At 36.8% G+C, this 20,750-nt stretch overlaps 2 protein-coding genes across 5 annotated transcripts; one reads left to right on the forward strand and one right to left on the reverse strand.

Moving 5' to 3' along the window:
• EIF2AK1 (eukaryotic translation initiation factor 2 alpha kinase 1) lies at window positions 1–20,660 on the forward strand. Of its 4 annotated transcripts, none has more exons than XM_067306624.1 (15): window positions 1–101; window positions 473–631; window positions 3,594–3,730; window positions 4,483–4,514; window positions 5,015–5,114; window positions 6,202–6,282; window positions 6,683–6,780; window positions 8,447–8,500; window positions 9,230–9,599; window positions 10,684–10,795; window positions 12,975–13,081; window positions 18,841–18,961; window positions 19,080–19,159; window positions 19,689–19,922; window positions 20,453–20,660. In XM_067306624.1, exons 1-15 carry the CDS (start codon window positions 20–22, stop codon window positions 20,573–20,575), a joined length of 1,890 nt encoding a protein of 629 aa, XP_067162725.1. In that variant the 5' UTR covers window positions 1–19; the 3' UTR covers window positions 20,576–20,660. The 4 variants fall into 4 exon arrangements, with proteins under 4 accessions (XP_067162725.1, XP_067162728.1, XP_067162726.1 ...); XM_067306625.1 differs by lacking the exons at window positions 1–101; window positions 473–631 and adding exons at window positions 2,491–2,944; window positions 3,055–3,125; XM_067306627.1 differs by lacking the exon at window positions 20,453–20,660 and having other exon boundaries at window positions 19,693–19,816.
• ANKRD61 (ankyrin repeat domain 61) lies at window positions 14,057–18,824 on the reverse strand. Its single transcript, XM_067306532.1, has 3 exons — window positions 17,634–18,824; window positions 15,865–16,073; window positions 14,057–15,008 (listed from the first exon to the last, which is right to left on the reverse strand). Exons 1-3 carry the CDS (start codon window positions 17,859–17,861, stop codon window positions 14,057–14,059), a joined length of 1,389 nt encoding a protein of 462 aa, XP_067162633.1. The 5' UTR covers window positions 17,862–18,824.
• Window positions 20,661–20,750: the final 90 nt, after the last annotated feature.

The raw sequence follows: 20,750 nt of genomic DNA on the forward strand, positions 1-20,750 counted from the left end.
CGGCCGCCCAGCGCCGGCCATGCGGCGGGGCGGGGGCCGCGCCGCGGGGGCGCCGCCCGCCATCGAGTTCCCCGAGGAGGGCCCGGAGCCGCGCTTTGACGGTGAGCGGGGCCCGCCGGCGCCGCGGGAGCCCGGCGGGAAGGGGGGGAGCGGGCGGCTCCCTGGGGGGGGTAAATCCGCCCGCGCCCTGAGGAAGCGGCGGCCGCGGGGCGGGGTGATGCAAGAGTGGGTCAGGCCGCGCGCGCCGCCCCGCCCCGCGGCGCTCCCTGAGGTAACTGCCCCCCCGCCCCGGTAGTCCTGGCCTCTCCCCTCGTGTCTTCTCACACGCACTTATATAAACCAGCCATAACTGGGCGCTGGTTAACGTCTGAAGCTCGTCGTTCCTCAGCTGCTCGCGTGGTGCCGCGGTCGCGCGGGGGGCGGAAGGGCGCCGCGATCCCGCGCTGAGCGGCGCTCGGCCTCCCCTCCGCAGAGTCGGACGTGCCCGCGGAGCTGCGCGTGGCCAACGGCTCGCAGCGCTTCGTGACCTTCACCTCCACGCTGCAGAACCAGCTGCTGCTGGCGTCGCTGCTGGAGCACCTCTGCCACATGTACACGCACAGCCCCGTGCGCTCCCGCTGCCTCTTCCGCAGTGAGTAAGAGCGGCGCTTTCCTCCGCCTCGAGCCGCGCCGTGTCCCCGAGCCGCCTGCCCCGCGGTGGCGGAAAACCGCTTCATGCCCTGGGGACGAGAGGGAGCCCGAGGGGAGGGTGGGAGCCCTCCACCCGCCTGGCCGGCAGCGGGGGCCGGCGCTCCTTTGCGGAGTAGTGAGCCAGGGCTGGTGTAGGCGCGAGGCGCAGGCAGCTCTGCTCCGGCTGAATCGTGGCAGATGCGTCACGAGGAGGGTAAAAGGTTAATTTGAGTAAAAGACTGCGCTCGGTGGATATGTTAAATCTGACCGAAAAACACAGGTGAGAGAGAGGAATCTGACAGAAGCGTTTTTCAGGAAATAGCTGTAGCATAGTTTTCAGTACATCTTTCAAAAGTATGTTCTGTGGATATCAGAGTAGATACTTTTGAAAGTCCTTTATTTCCTAGTAAAATCTTTTGACATAACGCTGTAAGCCTGCTTTCTTAGGTGTGAGGTATTTCTTTGGAAATCTGTCTTTGGGGTATGTGACTTATTTTAGGTATTTTGTTTGATTAAGTACATACTTAATGCATTTGGGAAATTATCTTTTTTTTTTCTTTCTTGGTATACATAATTCTAGAAACTAAAAGCGAATCTAATGTGTTATTTGTACAAGTGAAGCCCTGTATAGTATCCAGTAAGAGCAGTACAGACAACTGTTGTCTCTTCCCTCATGAGTTAGTCTGATGTAGATGTTCTGCCTTCAGTCTTACTATATCTTTGTAAGTGATAATAAAGTGTATAAATAATAATATAAGTGTAAGTCACCCTATAAAGGCCTAAGTTGGCCTACCCCTGTAAAGGTATAAGACAACCTGTATCCCTATCCTTATACCTGTCTACTTCATGATAGGTCAAGAGAAGTAAAATGTTAAAAAGGAAAAATTGGATTGGAGGAGTTGGATTTTTACCCTGTAAATCAGAGTTTGCTCTAGAGAGGTAGTGTTGACCTATACTGATATACTGACACTTATCTACTTTATCATAGATCAAGGAAAAAAAAAATTAAAAGAATGGATTGGAGGAAGGGGCACTGGATATTTACCCTATAGAAACACTATAGTGATATCCTAACACTTGCCTGCTTTGATATGTTAAATAAGTAATATTTGTGGAAAAAAATCAATTTTTAATTTTATAAAGTTATAGACTGTCCTGTACTGGTATTCTATATCTATCCACTCTATGTCAAAATGTAAAATAATCAAATCAAGTAAAAAGGAATTAGAAGGGAGCAGAAAAAATTTTGAATTGTGGGGGACACTAGATTTTTGCCATATAGAAACACTATACAGATATCCCTATACTTACTTACATTACGATATTTAAATAAATAATAATTAGAAAAAGAAATCTTGATTTTTAACCCTATAAATTGAGTAAACTTGGCCTATACTGACATCCTATATCTAGGTACTCTGTAAAGGTATAGAATGACCTATACTGATACCCTGTATCTCTACATTAAATGTCCAAAGTAAAATAGTAATAATAAAAGAATTGGGGAGGAAGGAGGGAGGGTGAAAAAAGGAATTGGGGAGGGGAAAAAAATTGGAAATAAAATTTTAAAAGAAATGAACTAAATTAACCAGCAGGCTAGCCTAGACCGAATTTGCTTTTGTGAGTGTGATCACAAGCACCCTGGTAGAGAGCGGGAGAGCAAGAGCTGCTGCTCCATTGCCACCTCTGCCACAGCGTGACCAAGGACTTACCTGCTGCGTAGTCTTATAACAACTCAGCCAATGAGAAGGCTTGTAGCATCTTAACATTGGGGTTTTTTGTTTTATTTAGCCAATAGGATTTTACCTTACAAGTGATTGGCGGGTCCTTGGATGCTTCATGACACTGTCCCTCTCTAGGGCCTTGGCCAAGACATGTTCACCCTGACGCTCCACACAGCAATGGGGCCAGGTCCACCCCAGGCACCTTCTGCGCTGTGCAGCTGCTTGGCTGCCCAGTTTACTTCTGTAGAAGATGTCGTTTCTCCATTGGCATAGCTTCAATCAGTTTCCCGAGCAGAATAAACCACGTTAATAAAAAAAATATATATATATTGATGTAGCCATATTGGTTTTGCAGTTTTGACTAGCATATATATGTTGGTGTGTTTTTTTTCCCCACTCTTCCGGTGTACATAATTGTGTTCATAAGTCTTGTATAGCAAAACCACTGGTTTCTTATAGGTTTGTTTTCAGTAAATTTTGTGTGTGTTATAAAGTAATAGGCTGGTTTTGAAATACTGGTACTAAAGAAACATCTGCAACAATCCTTACAAGTAAGTCTGTTTTAAGACCTTAGAACACCTAAAAACTTTTAAGTATGCTTTTGTAGCATCTTCACAATTTCACCCATCTTCAGTATTTGTTATTTTTCTATTTGCCATAGCTTTGTTTTCTTCAAGCTGAGAATGATGTGCTGCTTTGAGGGGGATAAAAAAGCTGACTTTGTTCTTTATGGCAAGTATGTGCACAAATGTGTGAGTTCATATGTGAATTAGCAAAAAAAAAGACACTGCTGCTTTTTGCTAGAAGCATGTGTCCTCGTAATTGTGAGCGTGCTTTGAATTTCTCTTTTGAATGAGCAAAATTAGTCCAAGGGAAACAAGTAAGTGAATGGGTGGATATTTGTATAATTTATCTGCCGAGGTAAGGAAGAAGAGGAGAAACAGTCTGGATGATGAAGGGGGTAGCAAAAACTGTATTATGCAAAAGTAAAGGAGATTCCCACAAGAGTAGCTCTAGTTTGGATTTAATTAGTTTTGATTGCAAGGAGTGTGGGAAAAGGCATTGGAGTAGAAGTGACTGAGTGTGCAGTTTTCCAGACATGCTATCAAATAAAGTTTTCTCATTTAAAAAGAACACTTGTTTGCATGGTCTTAGTGGCAGACTTTCTTTAAAGTGACCTTTTTTTATTCCTTTGTACAGTACTTCGTCAGGCTTTCACGAGAACAGGGTTGCTCTCTCCTTTTGCTTTCTGTGATGAATTTAGTACTGTAAGATTGCAGCATAATAGAGCCATTACTGAACTAATGAAAGCAGCTAATCGACAAATACTTAATGGGGTAAGCTTTAAATTTCTTTGGCAAGTTTTGTGTTAAGGAATTAACACATCAGTGTGTCCAAAGCAGCTTTTGCTTTGGGATTCTTTTAATATTGGATTGGGTGTTTCCATAATTGTACCAAATGGTACTTCAATTCTAACTTGACTGTTGGGGCCAGTGTGAGGGAAGGCTCTGGATCAAAAGGTGCAAACCAAAGCTTTCGAAGCCAGCAGTATTTTATTCCTTATTAAATTAAAATACGTATTTATACATTTTAAAGAACAGGCAAAATGTTTTAAGTATTGCACCAGATTTTAAGACAATGGACATGCATCCTTTTCCAACTCTAACTGTTCCATTTGATTATGTCAACGCCCTCATATTTAATTTAGTGAAGGGCATAATTTGTGCACTGTATAATGTGCTTCAGGCTGAATCAGACCAGTTAGCTCATCAGCTGTTTGAGCTAAGCTAGTTAATTTTGTCTTCAGCACATTTTAGTGCTCTCATATCTGTTCACCAACAGAACTCTAAAGGGCAATAATCTCTCCAGTAGAGAGATGTTAACAGATTGCTGGTGGGATAATAGTACTTTAATTTGGTGGAGCTCTGTGCAGAGTGAATCTGTAACCTCATTTTCTTCTAAGAACATAGTTGTAGTTTCTGTTTTGATTGTTTTGATTAAGCTGTTCACGCTAATGTTCATAGTTACGGCATGGTAAGCCTATTACTCTGCGTGACATGTTTTTACGTTGGATTTTGTTGTTTCATAGGAGCTTGATAATGGAGATTCTCATGCAATTGGGTATGTATTTGAAGTGTTTAGTAGGTATTAAAGTTAACTCTCTCTCTGAAGTTCTGTGCTCCATAAATAATCAATTCTACCTATTCTGAATTTAATTAAGACTGCATTTCATATTTTGTCTATGAAACATATCACAAAAGTGAAAATTTCTCTGAAATCTGTCATTATGATGTGGGGAAAACTTCTTCTTCAATACAAATCTCATAGTTAGTGGGACCATACAGGAAAATTGTCAGGCATAAACATAAAGAAGTCATTTTAACCTTTAGGTTAACTCAGGGCATGGATTTGTAGCACATAAAATTACTCTCACAGTAACTGTCCATGTGCATGCTGTTGCTGAGTCTGCTGGTTTTCACTATTCACTATAGCACTATCAAAATATTTTTCTTCTTTTCATAATATAAATAATATTTCTAGGTTGTCTATACCTGTAGCTTATAAAGTACCTTACTTACAAATTGTTATTTGACTTAATGTAGCCTACCTTTTTTGATTAGGGGAAAAGAAGTTCTCTTTGAATCACAGACTTCACGATACTTGAATGAATTTGATGAGATTGCAAGGCTAGGAAAAGGAGGATATGGTAAAGTATACAAGGTATTCTTTATCCTCCATTTATAACTGATTTGTTAGTAGCTAGTTTTTCTTTAAATTTAGGATTATTGATTTGACTGGTTTTTTTTCTAATAGAAAAATAAAAATATGCATTGTCCAATGGAACAGGTGCAAACCTGTACATCTAAGGGATGTTGGATTTTTGTTTCAAAAGATGCTTGGTGATGGTTTCTGTTTTCCGTTTATAAGTAGCAGGAGATAGAGCATATTTTACTTTTGTGTAATTTGAACCTTACACAATGAATTAAAACTCTTACTTCTCATATGAAATATTCTGGTATATTGATTTAAAACAGTGACAGAAACTGGTTAGTCCCCACGCTCCCACATTCTGGTTGTGGCTTGTTAAAAAGAAAGCAGCATTAATTTGAATGTAAACTGACCAACCTAATGACGAATTGTACTAAATACTTATACTATAGGGCCAACTTAAAGTTCCCCATGTGGTAAGTGCCATATGTAAATGGCAGTTGTTGTCTCACAGATTTATTGAGAACCTGGTTAAGCAGTTACCAGGACCCGTTAGTATTAGATGAGTGTGTGGGTGTTTATTAGGACTTTTTCAGAAGAAGGAAACTAATTTTTTTTTTAATCAACGATGTTATTATAGTGAATATGTTTTATATCTCTAAAATATTAGAATATGTAAGATTACTCAATTTTGGGTCATAAAGCATGTACTTGGGTTGTTTACTGGTGTTTTAGAACATTTGGGTGTGATGTTGAATTTGTCAACCTATTGCTAGTCAGAATATTTGGACTAATCTATGAATTAGAGCTGGAAATCAATATGGACAGCATTTTTTTCATTGATGGAAAAATAGGTGTAGACTTTTGTATTTCATGCAGATTGGATTAGATGTTTACACTCCTGAAATATGGCAAAAACAGTGTCCATCTTTTAGACAGCTAGGGTCTAATCCCAGAGTCCTTCTCTGATATGGGTGAAAGGTTACCTGAGGAGAGAGTAGAATTTAATTTTTAGAAAATGGTTGGTTTTAAAGGATTTAATAACACATTAATTTAAATGCATTAAATTCTAATTTTGTCCTTTTATAATTGTGTTCAGGTCAGAAACAAATTAGATGGTCAGTTCTATGCTATTAAAAGAATTAACATTAAGAAGGCTACAAGAAGAGACTGCATGAAGGTATTATTTTTCCTGTCAATCACCTCTAACTCTCTGCGTGCTGTAACTGATTCCAATCTGATTTAGTAATGCAGTTAATGTTTCCCAAAATATTAGATGCATCAGCTGTTTTTCATAAGGTGTATTCTGAGTTTCTAAATATTTGACCCTAACTGTATCTAGTAGAAGAGAGTAATTGAGAGAGATTTAAGTCCATTAAAAGAAGCATATCATTAACTTGAATTTGATCATCTCTTCAGTTATAAAATCATAATTTGTCTTACATCTCCCAAATTTCCTCCTTTATTGTAGTGATTATTCTTTCTCTCTAGGAACGTACTGTGTTTTGTTAGCTCCTGGGTTTACCAAGCACTCAGAATAAAGGACAATAATATTCTTTCTTCTTGGTTGTTTTTTTTAGGTACTACGAGAAGTTAAAGTGCTGGCTGGGCTGGAGCACCCTAATATTGTAGGCTATCACACTGCTTGGATGGAACATGTTCAAACAGTATGCCCAAAAGGGAAGTACAGCATATTGTATAATTCTTGCATCTGGCTTATAATATCTGTGCTATTAATTTGCGGGATAATATTAACTTCTTTGATAAAATAACTGTTTTTTCCTCCTTAAAACATAAAAACAAAAAACAAACTAGAAATGAACACCAGGTCCTGATGTCCCTCTGTGCACATCAGTCTCTAATTTTATAACTTACTTGTTATGTAATGATGAATTTGGAGGTGTGAAAGTGTTAGCTTCACTTCTGCTGTTATTTGAAGAGGATTTTAAAGTTGTGCGAAATTCAGCGGAATACTATGAAAAACTTTTAATGCGAGAAGTAGTGAGTTGACTAGGAGAAGAATGAATACCGGGGAAACAAACTACTTCAGATGTATGGGGGGAAAGTGCTGTATAATGAATAGTAGAGGAAAAAAATCCACAAATTTGCTAACATGTTTTGAAATCTCAAAGCTGTGACAGAGCTAGGATAGACCTCCCACTACGCTCCTCTTCTTTTCTGTCTCGGAACATTTTAGAAAGCAGTTTAGAAAAACTGAAAGAACCTGGAAGTAATTTAACAGCAAAAAAATAGAATGCCCTCTTACTCTGTTTTCCACAAGAGAGTTTTAAAAAAACTGATGAATTTAGTTTCATAGTTCTGCAGTGGTAGAGCAATCTCTTTTTGGATATCAGCTACTGCCTGAAACTGTTCAGAATTCATCTACCTTTATTTTCATTGTGTATCTTCTTTCCTGCCCGACTTTTCTCTCTTCAGTTTCTCTTTTCTCAGTCCTTCCCACACTTTGTCCTTTGGTCCCTTTCTAATCCTAATCCGCTGGTCCCTTTCTTTGTTGTTCTCTTCTGGAAGTCTTTAGCATTTAAATCTTTTATCCTCTCTTAGTGGGAGGTTTGCTTATCCTGTATATGACTTCATTGCTTTCCAGGTCATTAACTTGACTCCCCCAGTCTGCTATGAGCACAAAAGGAAATGTATAGGAAGTTGGTAATATAGTAAAACAGCCAAGGCTTTTACTCTGATACTGAGAATGCTGAAGGATGTAACTTCTTAGTTCTAGAAGTATTTCACAAGCATTTAATGCTGATAATATGGATACCTAACTAGATACATGGGTAGGTCCTGTGGTACTCATGGTTTCCTTTAGCTTACAAAATGGGTTATTTCATCTTTGCTTCTAAAACCCATGTGTGCCAAACCAAACTGCTGTCTTTTTCACATAAATATGCAATTTTAATGAAAATTATTTCCAAAATATCAGGTATGTCCAAAACACTGGCAGGGTGACGCCAAGGGTCATGCCTTATGTAGCTGCTTCTTTAACTCTGTGTATCTTTATGTACATTATAAGCCCTGATTTTGAACTGGCTAACTTCTTAAAAGTGAAATCTGGATAAATGTATAAAAGAGCCCAGGACAGTCCTTTCAGTGATCTCTTAACAACATTTATTTTCTTCTTATTTCATGAAAAAGATGGGAAAAATGAATTAGGCAGGGTTGTTGCTTAGTAAAATGAGGAATGCCTTTTGCAACAGCAAAAAAAGAGAAAGATATTTGCAGATAGTGAAGTTGTAAGTTCAGTAAGATAGTATAGCTTAAATGTTAATTTGTGGTAGATGTATGCGTGCTTTGTTTTATAAAATACCATGTTTATCTTTTCATCCAATAGATAAAGCAATAATGAACTTGCAGTCATTGTCTTTGGAACAAGAGAGTGGCAAGTAAGTATTATAAACCTCAATGATAGTGTTTATTTGGCCTCAGCATACGGTTTGTTTTTAAATAACGTTAAAAGATTACAGAATTCAGCATGTATTTACAGAAGTGCTATTTACTTCCAAATTATAACCACATAAGTGTTAATTATCCTTGCCATTGTTTTCCCTTTTGGTTGCACAAGCTGAAGAATGTTGTCTGATACTTCTACCTTGTTTAGATCTTTGGATTTCTGGGTGCCTGACCGTAGTACTGGGCTTCAAGCTTATTTCAAAAGTTTTGTGCTATTCACCATCATTTGCTAATAACTCTGGGGTTTTATTAGATGAAGTTTCTTATTAGAAAGGGGGGGGAGGTTTGTTTTTCAGAAAAATGTAGATTAGCTCTTTCCATAAGGAGATTGAGTCCAACGGGCAGTATTACAGTGTTACTAACTGGAAGAAAAAGGAGATGCATCTTACTTCTGCCCAGTGAATACGGTGACCTAGGCATGTACGTATCTATGAGCTGTCTGTGTCAGACGTCAGATATTTGTGCTGGGGGAAGGTATTAGAAAGGCTGGAGCCTACACTGCTGATTATGTGATCATAAAGTTTTATATGGGGTAGCAGCTCAACTCTTTCTCTGGAATGCATTTTGCAATCAAAAAAAAAAGTTTTGACAATCCCATATCACAATAGATGGTATAAAACTGTACATATTTTGATTTCTCTCCCTTACTTTATTCTTTTCAGTGATCACTGTCACATTCAAAGTGTGCAAAGTGATAGTTCGATTATCTTTGCTGACCTTGCCTCACAGGAAAAGGAGTCCCATGATAGTACCCGTCTTAAAAATCTGGATAATGAATCAGTGCAAAATATGAATGTAAGGAGTGATTTTACTAACAGCAATAATAAAGTATATACAAAACCAAATAAATGTGAATTATCTGTAGAATTACAAGAAGACTCTACAAGTAATGTTGACAGTACATCAAGTGATTTTAAAAATCATTCATCATATGGACCTCGTTCTAGTCTGGATAAAGACAGTAGCACTGGAAGTAAGTCCTGCATTGAAGAAAACTCTCAGACGGATGTAGCTCTATGTGGAGAGTTTGAGGTAAATGGAGTTCTCTTTAAATATATTTACTGGGGTCTTATCTGATGATGTTTGCAAAGTAGAATCAGGTAGACATAGGAATGATTTATAATAATAAATTTTATAAATGAAATGACTGGGATTAGAGCCAAAAATACAGAAAATTCTTGCTTTAAGTGGATACTACCATTACAGGGAAGCTAACCAGAGGACCTGCTAAAATTCAGCATACAAGAACGGTCTCTGTGTATTTGACATCCTGGGTCCTTTCAAAGCACCTGTATGAATAAAAAAAATACTACTCTTGCGTAAAATATCATCAAACTTGAAAATCTTCCACATTCAGTAATGATGGCTAACCCAGATATTATCAAAGCATCTAGGTGTGTAATGTGGTACCTGTACAGTGTAAGATTAAACACTTATTGGTTGGTATTACTTGTGAAAGAGAGGGAAGCAGGAACAGGCCAGGGAATCACCACTCTGCTTATGCTTCTAGGACTTTGTTGGTATTTGCACCACTGAATTGTTTTGTATAGCATAGCCTGCTCTGGAGTGTTTCAAGCTTTTGCTGTCATTTGGAGTTCCCTCTTGCAGAAATCCCAGATTTCGCAGACGTTTGCTTGAGTTGTCCAATTATCAAATGAACCAATACATTATTGTAAACAAAGTCACATATTCATGCTAATAAATCATAAAATTCATGTCAAGAGTTTGACATTTTTTAGTATTTTATATTAATTTACCTTATTCTTCTAAGTCAAAATGCATCTCTGTTCAGTATGTCTAGAAAAAAAAAACAAAAGTAGTCTTCAGCTCTCATTTGAATCTTAAAGTACCTATCAGGCTGTTTTGTTAGCTTTTACCATAAGCTTTATAAACTGTTGTTAAAATTTGAGGAAAAAGCAGAAAGCTAAAACAAGGTAGCAGTGTTGCATCTGCTTCTTAAATGCAGTAGATTAGTAATACTGTATTTGCTGTCCATTTGGTAGCTGATTTTTAATTTAAAAACTGAATTTTGTTTTTACTAGCTTTAAAGAAAATGTGTAAGGAAATACTGTTTTTATTACAGTGGCAAAATTATGGACCAGTATTTTTCTGTTAGGCGGAGTATCGTTTGATGCTTTATATTCAAATGCAACTGTGTGAAATCTCCCTGTGGGACTGGATTGTTGACCGCAATAAGAGATGCAGTGAGAGAAGAGAGGAAACTTCCAGTAAGATTCATCACTGTTTTTAAAATTTACTAATTCAATATAAAGCAAATACTTTTTTTTTCCACTAATTGGAAGTCCACTTACCTGATTTTATATTTTTACTGCAGCAGTTTATAATATGGATCTTGATAATTATATTCTTCTTTCACTTAATCAAATAGCTGCTAGAGTGAAGAGTATGGAACCTTTATATAATAGGTGTTAGTAAAAAAAGATTTAAGTTCATGCATTTTAGACAATTCTCCAAAAAAGAATGACTATATCCCTGAGGCATCGGTGTTACCTGAAGGGATCTGTTCCTGGGCAATATTACTTATTTGGAGTAGAATTTTGATTGCGAAGATCTGCTTTTTCTTAGTAAGCTATTTAGATATTTGAGATTTTGCTTTGGTAGTAGTCTAGTTGCTGCAAAATAGAGCTCAGCACAGGCTAATTTATCTGTTAGAGGATGCATTTATATTTTCCCCATTCCAGAGAGGCTACAACATCCTTAAAAACCCTTAAGTTTGTTCCTAAGACTCAGAACCACTACCCAGGCTTATTCGCATTGGTCTGAAGGATCTAACTTTTACTTAATTTGAGTGGCTGGAGGAGTTCTTATGTCCTGAGGTACCAAGCCATCTTCAGTAATTGTTGACACCTGGAAGAACAGGTCTATTAAAGCATTAGAGATATATTCCTTTCTCTATGGTGCTTGTATAAAAATGTATATACTTAACAGATTGTAAGGTGTGAACTGTAACACAAAAATATTTCTTTAATATTTAATCATTATTAAGATGAAACTGTTGTTCCATTCAGTCCTGGAATGAGGTTTGGCAGCTAACCGTTTTCCCCCATCTGATGGCTTCCACTCATCTCTCCTGTACTCCTAGTCTTTTTAGTTTTCATAAACTAAGAGATGATGCGCCCAGTCAGGGAATGATGGAATTACTAGGGTGTTTGACCTTACAAAACGCCGTTTTCAAATACTTTCCATAGGCATTATGAGAGGAAATGTAAAATACTATATTAGACGTTAAGAAACAGAAAACCAAGTAGGAGTAAATGATGAGTTTTCAAAATGGCAACAGACTGTGATAGGTCTGAGTCTAGAGTGAAAAGTAGTATAGTTTACTAAAATAATAATTTGGGAAATGGTAAAAACAATGAAATGGTAAATTTCCAGGTAAATTTAATTAGGACAGCTAGAGAAGATTTGGAAATTTCAGAGGGTAGCACAACAGTAGAAGGATTAGGATTCAAAAAAGAAGGGTGCAAACTAATACAGAAAGCATGACATCATGCAAATTAATATGGTTTTGTCTGGAATTATATTTTCCCTTCCAATCCAACACTTACATAGAAGTAAAGAGTTAAAGAAAAGACAGTAGAAAGAGATTAAATGGAAAACAAATTTTTGAATGAGAAACAGTAGAAAAGATTGAGATTATTTTGATAAGAAAGGAGAGAGGTGGAGCTAGACCTAGATGTGCACAGCAAATAGTAATCAGATGACAGTCATCTCTGACACTGTGCTCAGACAAAGATGGTACTAAGGAGAGTCCATCAGCATTTCACAGCGTGCAAAAGATTTAGTCATGTTTTTTTCATGATTTTTAAACTCTTTGATTTATTTTATAAGACAGAAGATAACCTGATGTTTTCTTGCTTTTAGTTTTTATATACCATTCTGATCCCATGAGAATGATGGGAATAGGTTTTATTTATTTATTTTTAATTAAATTCACAGGCTCTCTGAATCGGACAGAAATAGTGCAATTTTGCAAAAGGTGTGATTAGTTTATGGAAACTGCTACTGTCAGTTATCATTGGTGCCTAGCAGGATTCAAGAGAGTCAAACATACAGATAGTGAGGATAGTTATTTTAGAGTCTGTGGCTGTTAAAGTCGTAATCAAATAACTATCTTGACAGAGGGTTGAAGGAATCTTTCAGGCATGTGTGTGTTCATGTCCCATAACTGTCCTCTTTTGAATTTTGAGCTTAGTGACTCTTTGCTGTTTCAAAATACTCTCTTAGGAGAACCATGGGAAATTCCAGTTTTTGAACTATACTCATTCTGTTAAAAATTCCTTCCAGTTCATAAATAAACTGAATCCAGCAAGACATACCACCATAAACATATAAAGTAACTCAGCAAAATCACCTGAAATCATTTAGTTTTCAAATTGTTTTAAGGTCCGTACCATCTGGTGGATGTCAGCTGGACCATGAAAATTTTTCAGGAGTTGTTAGAAGGAGTATACTATATCCACAGCATGGGAGTGATGCATCGAGACATTAAAGTAAGTTCATCAATTTATCACTTGAGGTTAAAGAAAGCAAAGATAACTTGAATTATGGGAGAATGAAAGCAACATCATAGTTAAGTTTGAGATAACCTGTGCACTTAAGAATTTAGCTACATTATGTACAAAAAATATGCTCTCTCCTCTACACAAGTACTATATTTACCTTACTATAAACAAATTATTCGATTACATTGAATTAAATGCAAATTCTGATGAAACTCTGGCAATGTCTCCTCCTTGTCAAGCCATTTTTTTGGTCCTAACCAGGGATGAACAGATTTTTTTTTTTTTAAGGTAATTGAAAAAATAATCAGAAAGAGCCCCCTGAATACACCTCAAATTTGCTAACAGCAAATCAGTTAGCTTTTGAAAATACGTTGAAATTGTGGTTATTATCTTCCCCCCCCCCCCTTAGTTGCAAATAATTGCTCTCTTTCAAATGGTTGCTATCTCTCTAACAAACTGAAATTGTAGGTGTCTTTCAGTGAAGGAGTGAAAAGTTTGGTTTCATTCCTATTAAAAGTAATGAAGCACAAACTTAGAAAAATACATTTGGAATGGATAAGAATAGGATGCCTTCATGTGATCCTGTATAGTTTTTTCAATACTCTAATCATAAATAGTTTTGACTTACAGCTGGCTTGAATGATAAGCATGAGTAGAATATATGTTGCTTTTTCTTTCCCTAATTCATCTGATAGACTCAAATATCAAGGAATTCAATGTCTGTTTTCCTACTCTACTTTCTACAAAGGTTTTCTGCATCTGATATAATAGCTATATGAGGAAATTAGGGTAAAAAAATCATCTTGATTTTTAAAACTCCACATGTGAAAATTTGGATTTACTTCAAAACACACAATATTAGTGTGCATTTTGGATTAATTTTAATTTTTTTTACAGGCTGTTTCAGGGTTAACATTTTTTTAGTTTGCTCTCCTGTTTATAGTGTCATCATGGCCTTATTTTTCAAAGTTTTGAGAAGTCCTGGTAGTTGTATAAAGAATTCCATACAATTTCTGGAAGTCTGTTTTTGAGCCGGTACTTGTTCTTTTCACCATATATTCTTCTAACAGTGAAGATGCAGATGTCCTGCAGAGACAGTAGTTTCTTTGATAAAGTTATAAGAAAGTCTTTCAGTATTTGAAATTCTGAGAACAGAAGTCCAGGGGGTAGATGTCCTTGATTATCTCTTAACCTCAATGGATATGAGAGTCCTAGCAACTTGTTCAGTAGTGCCGTATATTTTAAATTCGATCTGTGCTGAAGAAATGAAAAGAGCGGAGATTGTCCATCTCTTGTTAAACTGTTCACATCTGCTTTATACTCTAATAGAAGATCAACTATTTCCTTTCTGCCACCTGAGCAAGCGTCATGAATAGCTGTTCGTCCTTCATGATCTTGGATATTTACTTTGGCTCCATTATTTAATAATAAATGGATGCAATCTGTGTTGATACCTAAAATTCTGCTTGCTTTAAATGATGCTGTGCACACTGCAAGATGAAGGGCAGTTCTTCCACAATTTGGATTGGCAAAATTAATGTTTGCTCCATAGGCGATTAGAGTTGCTGTTACCTGTTCATCTAGTGACTCTGCAGCTATGTGAAGAGCTGTCCTGCCAAACTTGTCCGTGTCATCTACGTTGGCACCATGCTCAATAAGAATGGATATAGCTTGAAAGCCTTCAGACTGTCGGCCTAAATGTAGAAGACTGTCATTTTTGTGATTACTCATTTCAGGATTTATATGATGTTTTACCTTGTGCAAGGTACAGAGACGCTCTTCTGTGTTATGTTGTAAAGTTGGTTGATTTCTCTGGAGTTTGCCAGAGATGGATGTCCCAACTGTGTAAGTCCTAGGCAAATTTAGTAGGAGAAGATGAAGTGCTGTGTAGCCTCTGTTATTTCTGTAACACAAAGCATTGTTTTAAGTTAATTTCTTTTTATTAGGTAAACAAAGTGTCTTATATGTAGTAAGTGTTTCAGGGGAATATTTTAAAGGCTAAAGATGACTTAGGTTAAGCCTTCTGAACTGGCAGGGTATAACATAGTAACAGATCCCAAAAGTTCAGTTGTTAGAACAAATTTTATGAGTTGCCATGACCTATCCAAAGCTAGGTCATTAAATTATTTTTGCTAACCAAAGCGCCTCTGTGCAGGAGTGCATAAGTTGTTCGCCTTCAGACCTCTATTTCCCAGTTTTATAGCGTGAAAAATAAGACTTCATAGTTCAGCTCCAGGTGAGCGAAGGTCACAGAAGGAGCGGAAGAACTACATGAGGCAGGCAGAAGGTCCGTCGTAGCTGTGACTTAATCTTGCCGCACTCGGGGGTCTAGATGAATGGATTATAGTGTGTAATGGGCTGAATCTGTAGCCAAATTTGTGTTGCAAATCAGCAAAGTTTAGCAAGTGCTAGGACTAATTCTTGCCCTTTTTACTGTATTTTCAGCTTAGGAATTTATATATTTTTTAATTATTGTAACAAGGCAGTTTGCAGCGTAAGAAATGTATTCAATAATGATTAGTGTTACGTGACTGTATTAACAGATACTGTTTCTGATGGTGGTTTCTGTTTATATTAATTGAATAAAACAAAATTAAACTTCACATTCAATGATGAATAGAGGTGATTCCACCATATTAACTTGGGTATATTATAGTTTGAGGAAAATAGTCTTAATAATCAAATGAACCTGTTACATTGATTTTGAATGGTAGTATGCATGTGTGTATATTCTTGATAGAATGCAGCATAAGTGTCTTCGTGGGCCCTACCTTATTTTTGGATCAGCACCTGATTCTAGCAAACTTTGCAAACTTCTTTCTCTTCTGTACTTAGCAGCTAAGTGAATTGGAGAGCTAGCATGATCCTGCACAAAATGAAACAAGTTATGGGTATTGGTTGTTATACTTCTGATGTACTTTTTTCTATTTTGTGCTTGATTTTGAAGGTGATTTTTGCAGCCATTTTTATAGTTGCCATTTTAAGGCAAAGGCTCCTAATTTCCTCATTCAGCGTGGGATTAAGGAAGATTGATAAAATGTAGCTATGTGGTGTCTTCCACAAATTGTACTGGAAATCAAGTTGGAGTAAGGATCTGGTGCAATATTCTGTCTCTGATGGGGGCCAATAGCGAATGTCTCAGGAACCATGTAACAGCATGAGGAGCAGGTAGTGATCCAAAATATTTTGCCACCCTTCAGCCATTTGTGGCTAATAGACTTCTTGAACTACATGTAGCATCTCATTAATAGCCGTTTATGGATATTTCTAGAATTTGTCGTTTTTTAAACTCGCGTGAACTTTAAGAAGCCATCCTGTGGCAATATCTCCACAGTTTAACTATGCAGTGAGTAAGGATGCATAGCGAACTAGTTTTGAGTTGCCAGCAATAATTTGATGTCACCTATTTCATTTTTTGGAAGAGACAGTGAATAGTGTTCCCTGCTCACCTTTTCCATTCCATGTATGATTTATTAAATCTTTATCAAACCTAACAGTTTGTCTCATGATTTATATTTACTGATTCCTTGAATAGAAGCCCTTCCAAATTTGGAGCGTTCATGTCACCCATCTCTGTACCTTTTTCCAGGTCTCTCATATCCTTTTTGAGATAGGAGGCTCAGAACTGCACGCAGTATTGAAGATGGCAGTGTATGAATTCCTGTAGTATCATAATGATGTTTTCTGCTTTATTTCTTTTCCCCCCTAATGATTGCTAACATTCAGTATGCTTTTTGGACCAGTATTGCATGTTAAGTTGACATTTTTAGAACTGTCCACCACTATTGAGCAATAACAGTCAATTCAGAGACAGTTGTTATACATTTAAAATTGGGATTGTTTTTCCCTTCATGGATCATCTACATTTTCATGTTTATTTCCAATGATTTATTTTGTCATTAAACTGCCTGCTTCTAAATGCTGCAGGATCCTTCTACAATTCTTTGCGTTCAGACCTCATCTTTATTGCTATAATATAGTATTGTCAGCAAACTTTGTCATCTCACTGTTCACCCTCCTTTTTCTAAATCATTTATAAATATGAAGATCAGCATGGTTCCCAGCACAGATCCATACCGCAATCAGTTGATGATACTCTTCACTGTGAAAGCTGACCATTTATTCCTATCCTTTCTTTTGTGTCTTTAAACCAGTTACTTATCCATGTGGGAACCTTCCCTTTTATCTCACTGCATTTGAGTTTACTGAGGAGCTTCGTGAGGATCTTGTCAAGTGTCTTTTTGAAATCCAAGTAAATGGATTGTCCACGACTTCTTCAAAGAAGTATGAAATGTTTAAGGCTTCTGTACTGCTCTGTTGGAGATCCATGTTGGATTTTCCACAAAGTGATATTTCTTTGTGCTGACAAGCTCAGTGACTTCTTTTATGTTTTACTAAGATTTAGGAGTCTGATTTCAGGCCCTCATTTTTAGAAATCGCAACCACTTAATGATTCTTAATGATTTTTTCATTTTAAATAAATGTAGTAAATGTCTTAATCTAAAAGTATTCTTAATCACATAAATGATAATCTTGATCAAATGGTTACCTGGAAGGAGAGCAGATCTATGATGTAAGGGTCCTTCCAAGCACTCAGGGGTTCATTGACAGGATAATCAGCTAGGAGAGCTTTAACAGTGCTGCTGTCATCTTCCATTATGGCTTCATATAGCCGTTCAAGGTGTGACTTGTTCCTCTGGCCATAGGAAAACAGAGGGCAAATGAAGGGAGTGGCATGTCTACGGGCTCCCTTGGTTATGTTACCCATAGGCAAGGGAGTTGTCGTTTTTGTAATGAAAATACAGAATCAGAAGTAACAGATTTGGAATCTGCCACTTGAACAGGGTCACTCTTTGTGATGTTGTAGGGTGTCAGGTTCTAGAATAGCTTTGAAGTTACTTCATTATTCAGTGCAACATTTAAAAAATACTATAAAACCAGCAAAAGCTTAAGAATGGAAAAAAGGCTTATGTTCCCTTTGTTTTATTGCTAGTGCTAATTTGTATTTAGTGGAAAAATTGTACTAAGAAATACAGCTTTCACTTCTCATCCAGATGTAAAGTTCGGCAACTTTGTGATATACAGACTAAGTAAAAATAGTAATTTCATATTACTTTTTCTTCTACCTAGCAAGTATTTCTTTTTCCTAGATACATAAGGCTAACATTTCTCGTCTGGGTGGTCATACAGCCAAAATACAGAGATAAAACTATTTCAGTTTTTCCTCAGTCAGTGCTCTCATCACTTTGGGCTTTTTTCATAACAAGTTTCCCAGAACCAAGGAACATGCTGTGGCTGTGCTCATGCTATAGAAAAGTATGTTTTGTTTTACATTATGCCTAGGCCACAAATACTATTTAGTCCTTCCTCCTGCTATATCAGTTGGTCTAATTTACTGTCCTCTCTTGCATTATGTCTCTCCTGACATTACTGTTCTGCAAATTTCCACTTCCTGCTGAGGAGAAAAAAAGGTACTTTGTTTATCTTTCCACTAACTGTTATATTGCACCTGTTTTGCTTTTCTTCCTTTTCCTAGCTCCTCCATACGTGGTCTTTCTGCCCAAATGGTGTTGCTAACGTAGAATTTGATATTGTCTATGAATTTGTTTTTATCTCACTAATGAAAATGTAAAATAATTAATGATTGCCTTCTACCTCTGAAACACTGGATGGTATAGATTTTTGAAACAGATGAATAAAATTTTGTAATCCCTTATATTTAAGTTTTATACTATCTCTTTTTGTAGCCAAGAAATATCTTTCTATATGGATCAGATCGTCATGTCAAAATAGGAGATTTTGGATTAGCCTGCAAAGAACACCTCTGGGATGATACAGACCAGTGGCTTAAGACAAAAAGAATAAATGGTACGAGAAAAAAAGTTTAGTAGGTTTCAGTGTTTAAGTTTTTATGATATTAAAAACATTAATATTTATTTCATAAGTAAAATGGGAACACGAGTAACTCTAAACTGACTTTTTAAAGGACTGACACATACTTCAGGAGTGGGTACTTGCCTCTATGCCTCACCAGAACAATTGCAGGGATCTCACTATGATTTCCAGGTAGGGATTTTTTTTTTCCTATAAACACATTTAAATGCTATTAAATATTATCTGATTAGGCACTGATATTCAGATATAGCCTAGAGTAACATGCCATGTTTATCTGTGGAACTTCAAATGTAATTTTTCAGAAATTACCTGCTTAAGTTTAATAGCACTATTCCTCTACAGAGAAAGACTGAAAGTAAAACTGAAATGTAACAATTACTTGTTTCTATAAGGCAAACTTAAGATAGATTATAGAAATAAAACATAAGTCTTTCAGTAAGTAAATACATCACAGTTGGTAAATATTCCTTCTGCTGTTACTTCTAATGTTTTTTTTCCGAAATGTGGATTTCAACTTTGCCTTCTAGTTTGCTACTAATGCAAAAATTACGTTTCTAAGATCATCTTGAGGAAACTATGGAGATTTGAATTTGAGTAGCTTTATCATTGTCTGTATCATTATATGTTTAGGAGAAAAAGAAATCTAAAATAAATTTAAAGTATCAGTTATCCCATAACTTTTCCTTCACCCCTTTTCCAGTCAGACATGTACAGTATGGGTGTTATCCTGCTAGAACTCTTCCAACCATTTGGAACAGAAATGGAAAGAACAGAAGTTCTCATGCATTTAAGGAATGACCACATTCCTAATACTTTCTACAAAAAATGGCCTGTTCAAGCCAAGTATGTTAAACTCCTAACCAGTAAGATATCTTCACAAAGGCCAACTGCTGCTCAACTTCGTGAAAGTGAACTGTTTCATACTACAGAACATGTAAGTTATGCCAATAACCTCACCTCTTATGGGATAAGGAAAACTGCTTTGAACTGCTCCCCTTAGTTTCCCTGTCTCTATTATGCCCTTTTTTTTTTTAATAACTTAAGATTATGTGCTTGAGAGAGTTTATTTTTCTGATCACTATATTTGGGCAACTATATTACTGTCTCCATTCTCTTAAAGGAGGTAAATGGCCATTAAATATAGATAACAGTAAGAAAGACTGGACACTTGATTTACAAACAGCTTGAGGATGTGGGGTTTTCTTGTTTTTTTTTTTTTTTTTTTTTTCCACATTGTCATAAAAGCTTTTGAAGCTTTTTGTCAGCTTTGCAGGATTTTTTTTATGATTTTCAGTTTCCTTGCTGTACTTTTTTGTTTGTGGATTATGTTGTAACATCAGATACCTGGAGTAACTGTGGTGCCGAAGAACAAATGGTGTTTGCACTCTAATATACACACAGCTTTATTAACAAGGCTTTATCTGTGTCTGTATATAAATGAAGTAAACTGACTTTCACTTTCAGGTTATTTGTAATCTACAGCAGAGGGTGAGACAGCAAGAGGAAGAAATTGAAAAACTGAAGGAAAAAATAAGATTGCTTTCTGAAGAACAAGACAATCATGACAGACTTGGTTCTCCAGTTTAAGTATCAGTCAGTGTGTAAGAGGAAGTAACCTCTCTTGTACATTATTACATTACATAAAACTTTTTTACATAAAAATATTCCAATGCATGTTGTCCTGTCTGTTCTTCAAAGACATTCTTTTTGTCTCAGGGCATAGGTCTCCAGTCAATAGAAAGGAGTCATGTTGTACTTTGGT

This window comes from Apteryx mantelli, chromosome 16 (genome assembly GCF_036417845.1).
Source record: "Apteryx mantelli isolate bAptMan1 chromosome 16, bAptMan1.hap1, whole genome shotgun sequence".
In the NCBI taxonomy this organism is placed as follows: domain Eukaryota; kingdom Metazoa; phylum Chordata; class Aves; order Apterygiformes; family Apterygidae; genus Apteryx; species Apteryx mantelli.

What these genes read in the sequence shown, in the direction of transcription:
- EIF2AK1 (XM_067306624.1), top strand. Translation starts at nt 20, where the DNA reads ATGCGGCGGGGCGGGGGCCGCGCCGCGGGGGCGCCGCCCGCCATCGAG. An exon ending in CAAGAAGAGACTGCATGAAG is followed by an intron (nt 6,283 to 6,682) that starts GTATTATTTTTC and finishes TGTTTTTTTTAG; the next exon opens with GTACTACGAGAAGTTAAAGT. An exon ending in TGATGCATCGAGACATTAAA is followed by an intron (nt 13,082 to 18,840) that starts GTAAGTTCATCA and finishes CTCTTTTTGTAG; the next exon opens with CCAAGAAATATCTTTCTATA.
- ANKRD61 (XM_067306532.1), bottom strand. Translation starts at nt 17,861, where the DNA reads ATGGGTAACATAACCAAGGGAGCCCGTAGACATGCCACTCCCTTCATT. An exon ending in TCTCCTTCCAGGTAACCATT is followed by an intron (nt 16,074 to 17,633) that starts TGATCAAGATTA and finishes CCTTTGCCTTAA; the next exon opens with AATGGCAACTATAAAAATGG. An exon ending in GGTGCTGATCCAAAAATAAG is followed by an intron (nt 15,009 to 15,864) that starts GTAGGGCCCACG and finishes TTAAAACAATGC; the next exon opens with TTTGTGTTACAGAAATAACA.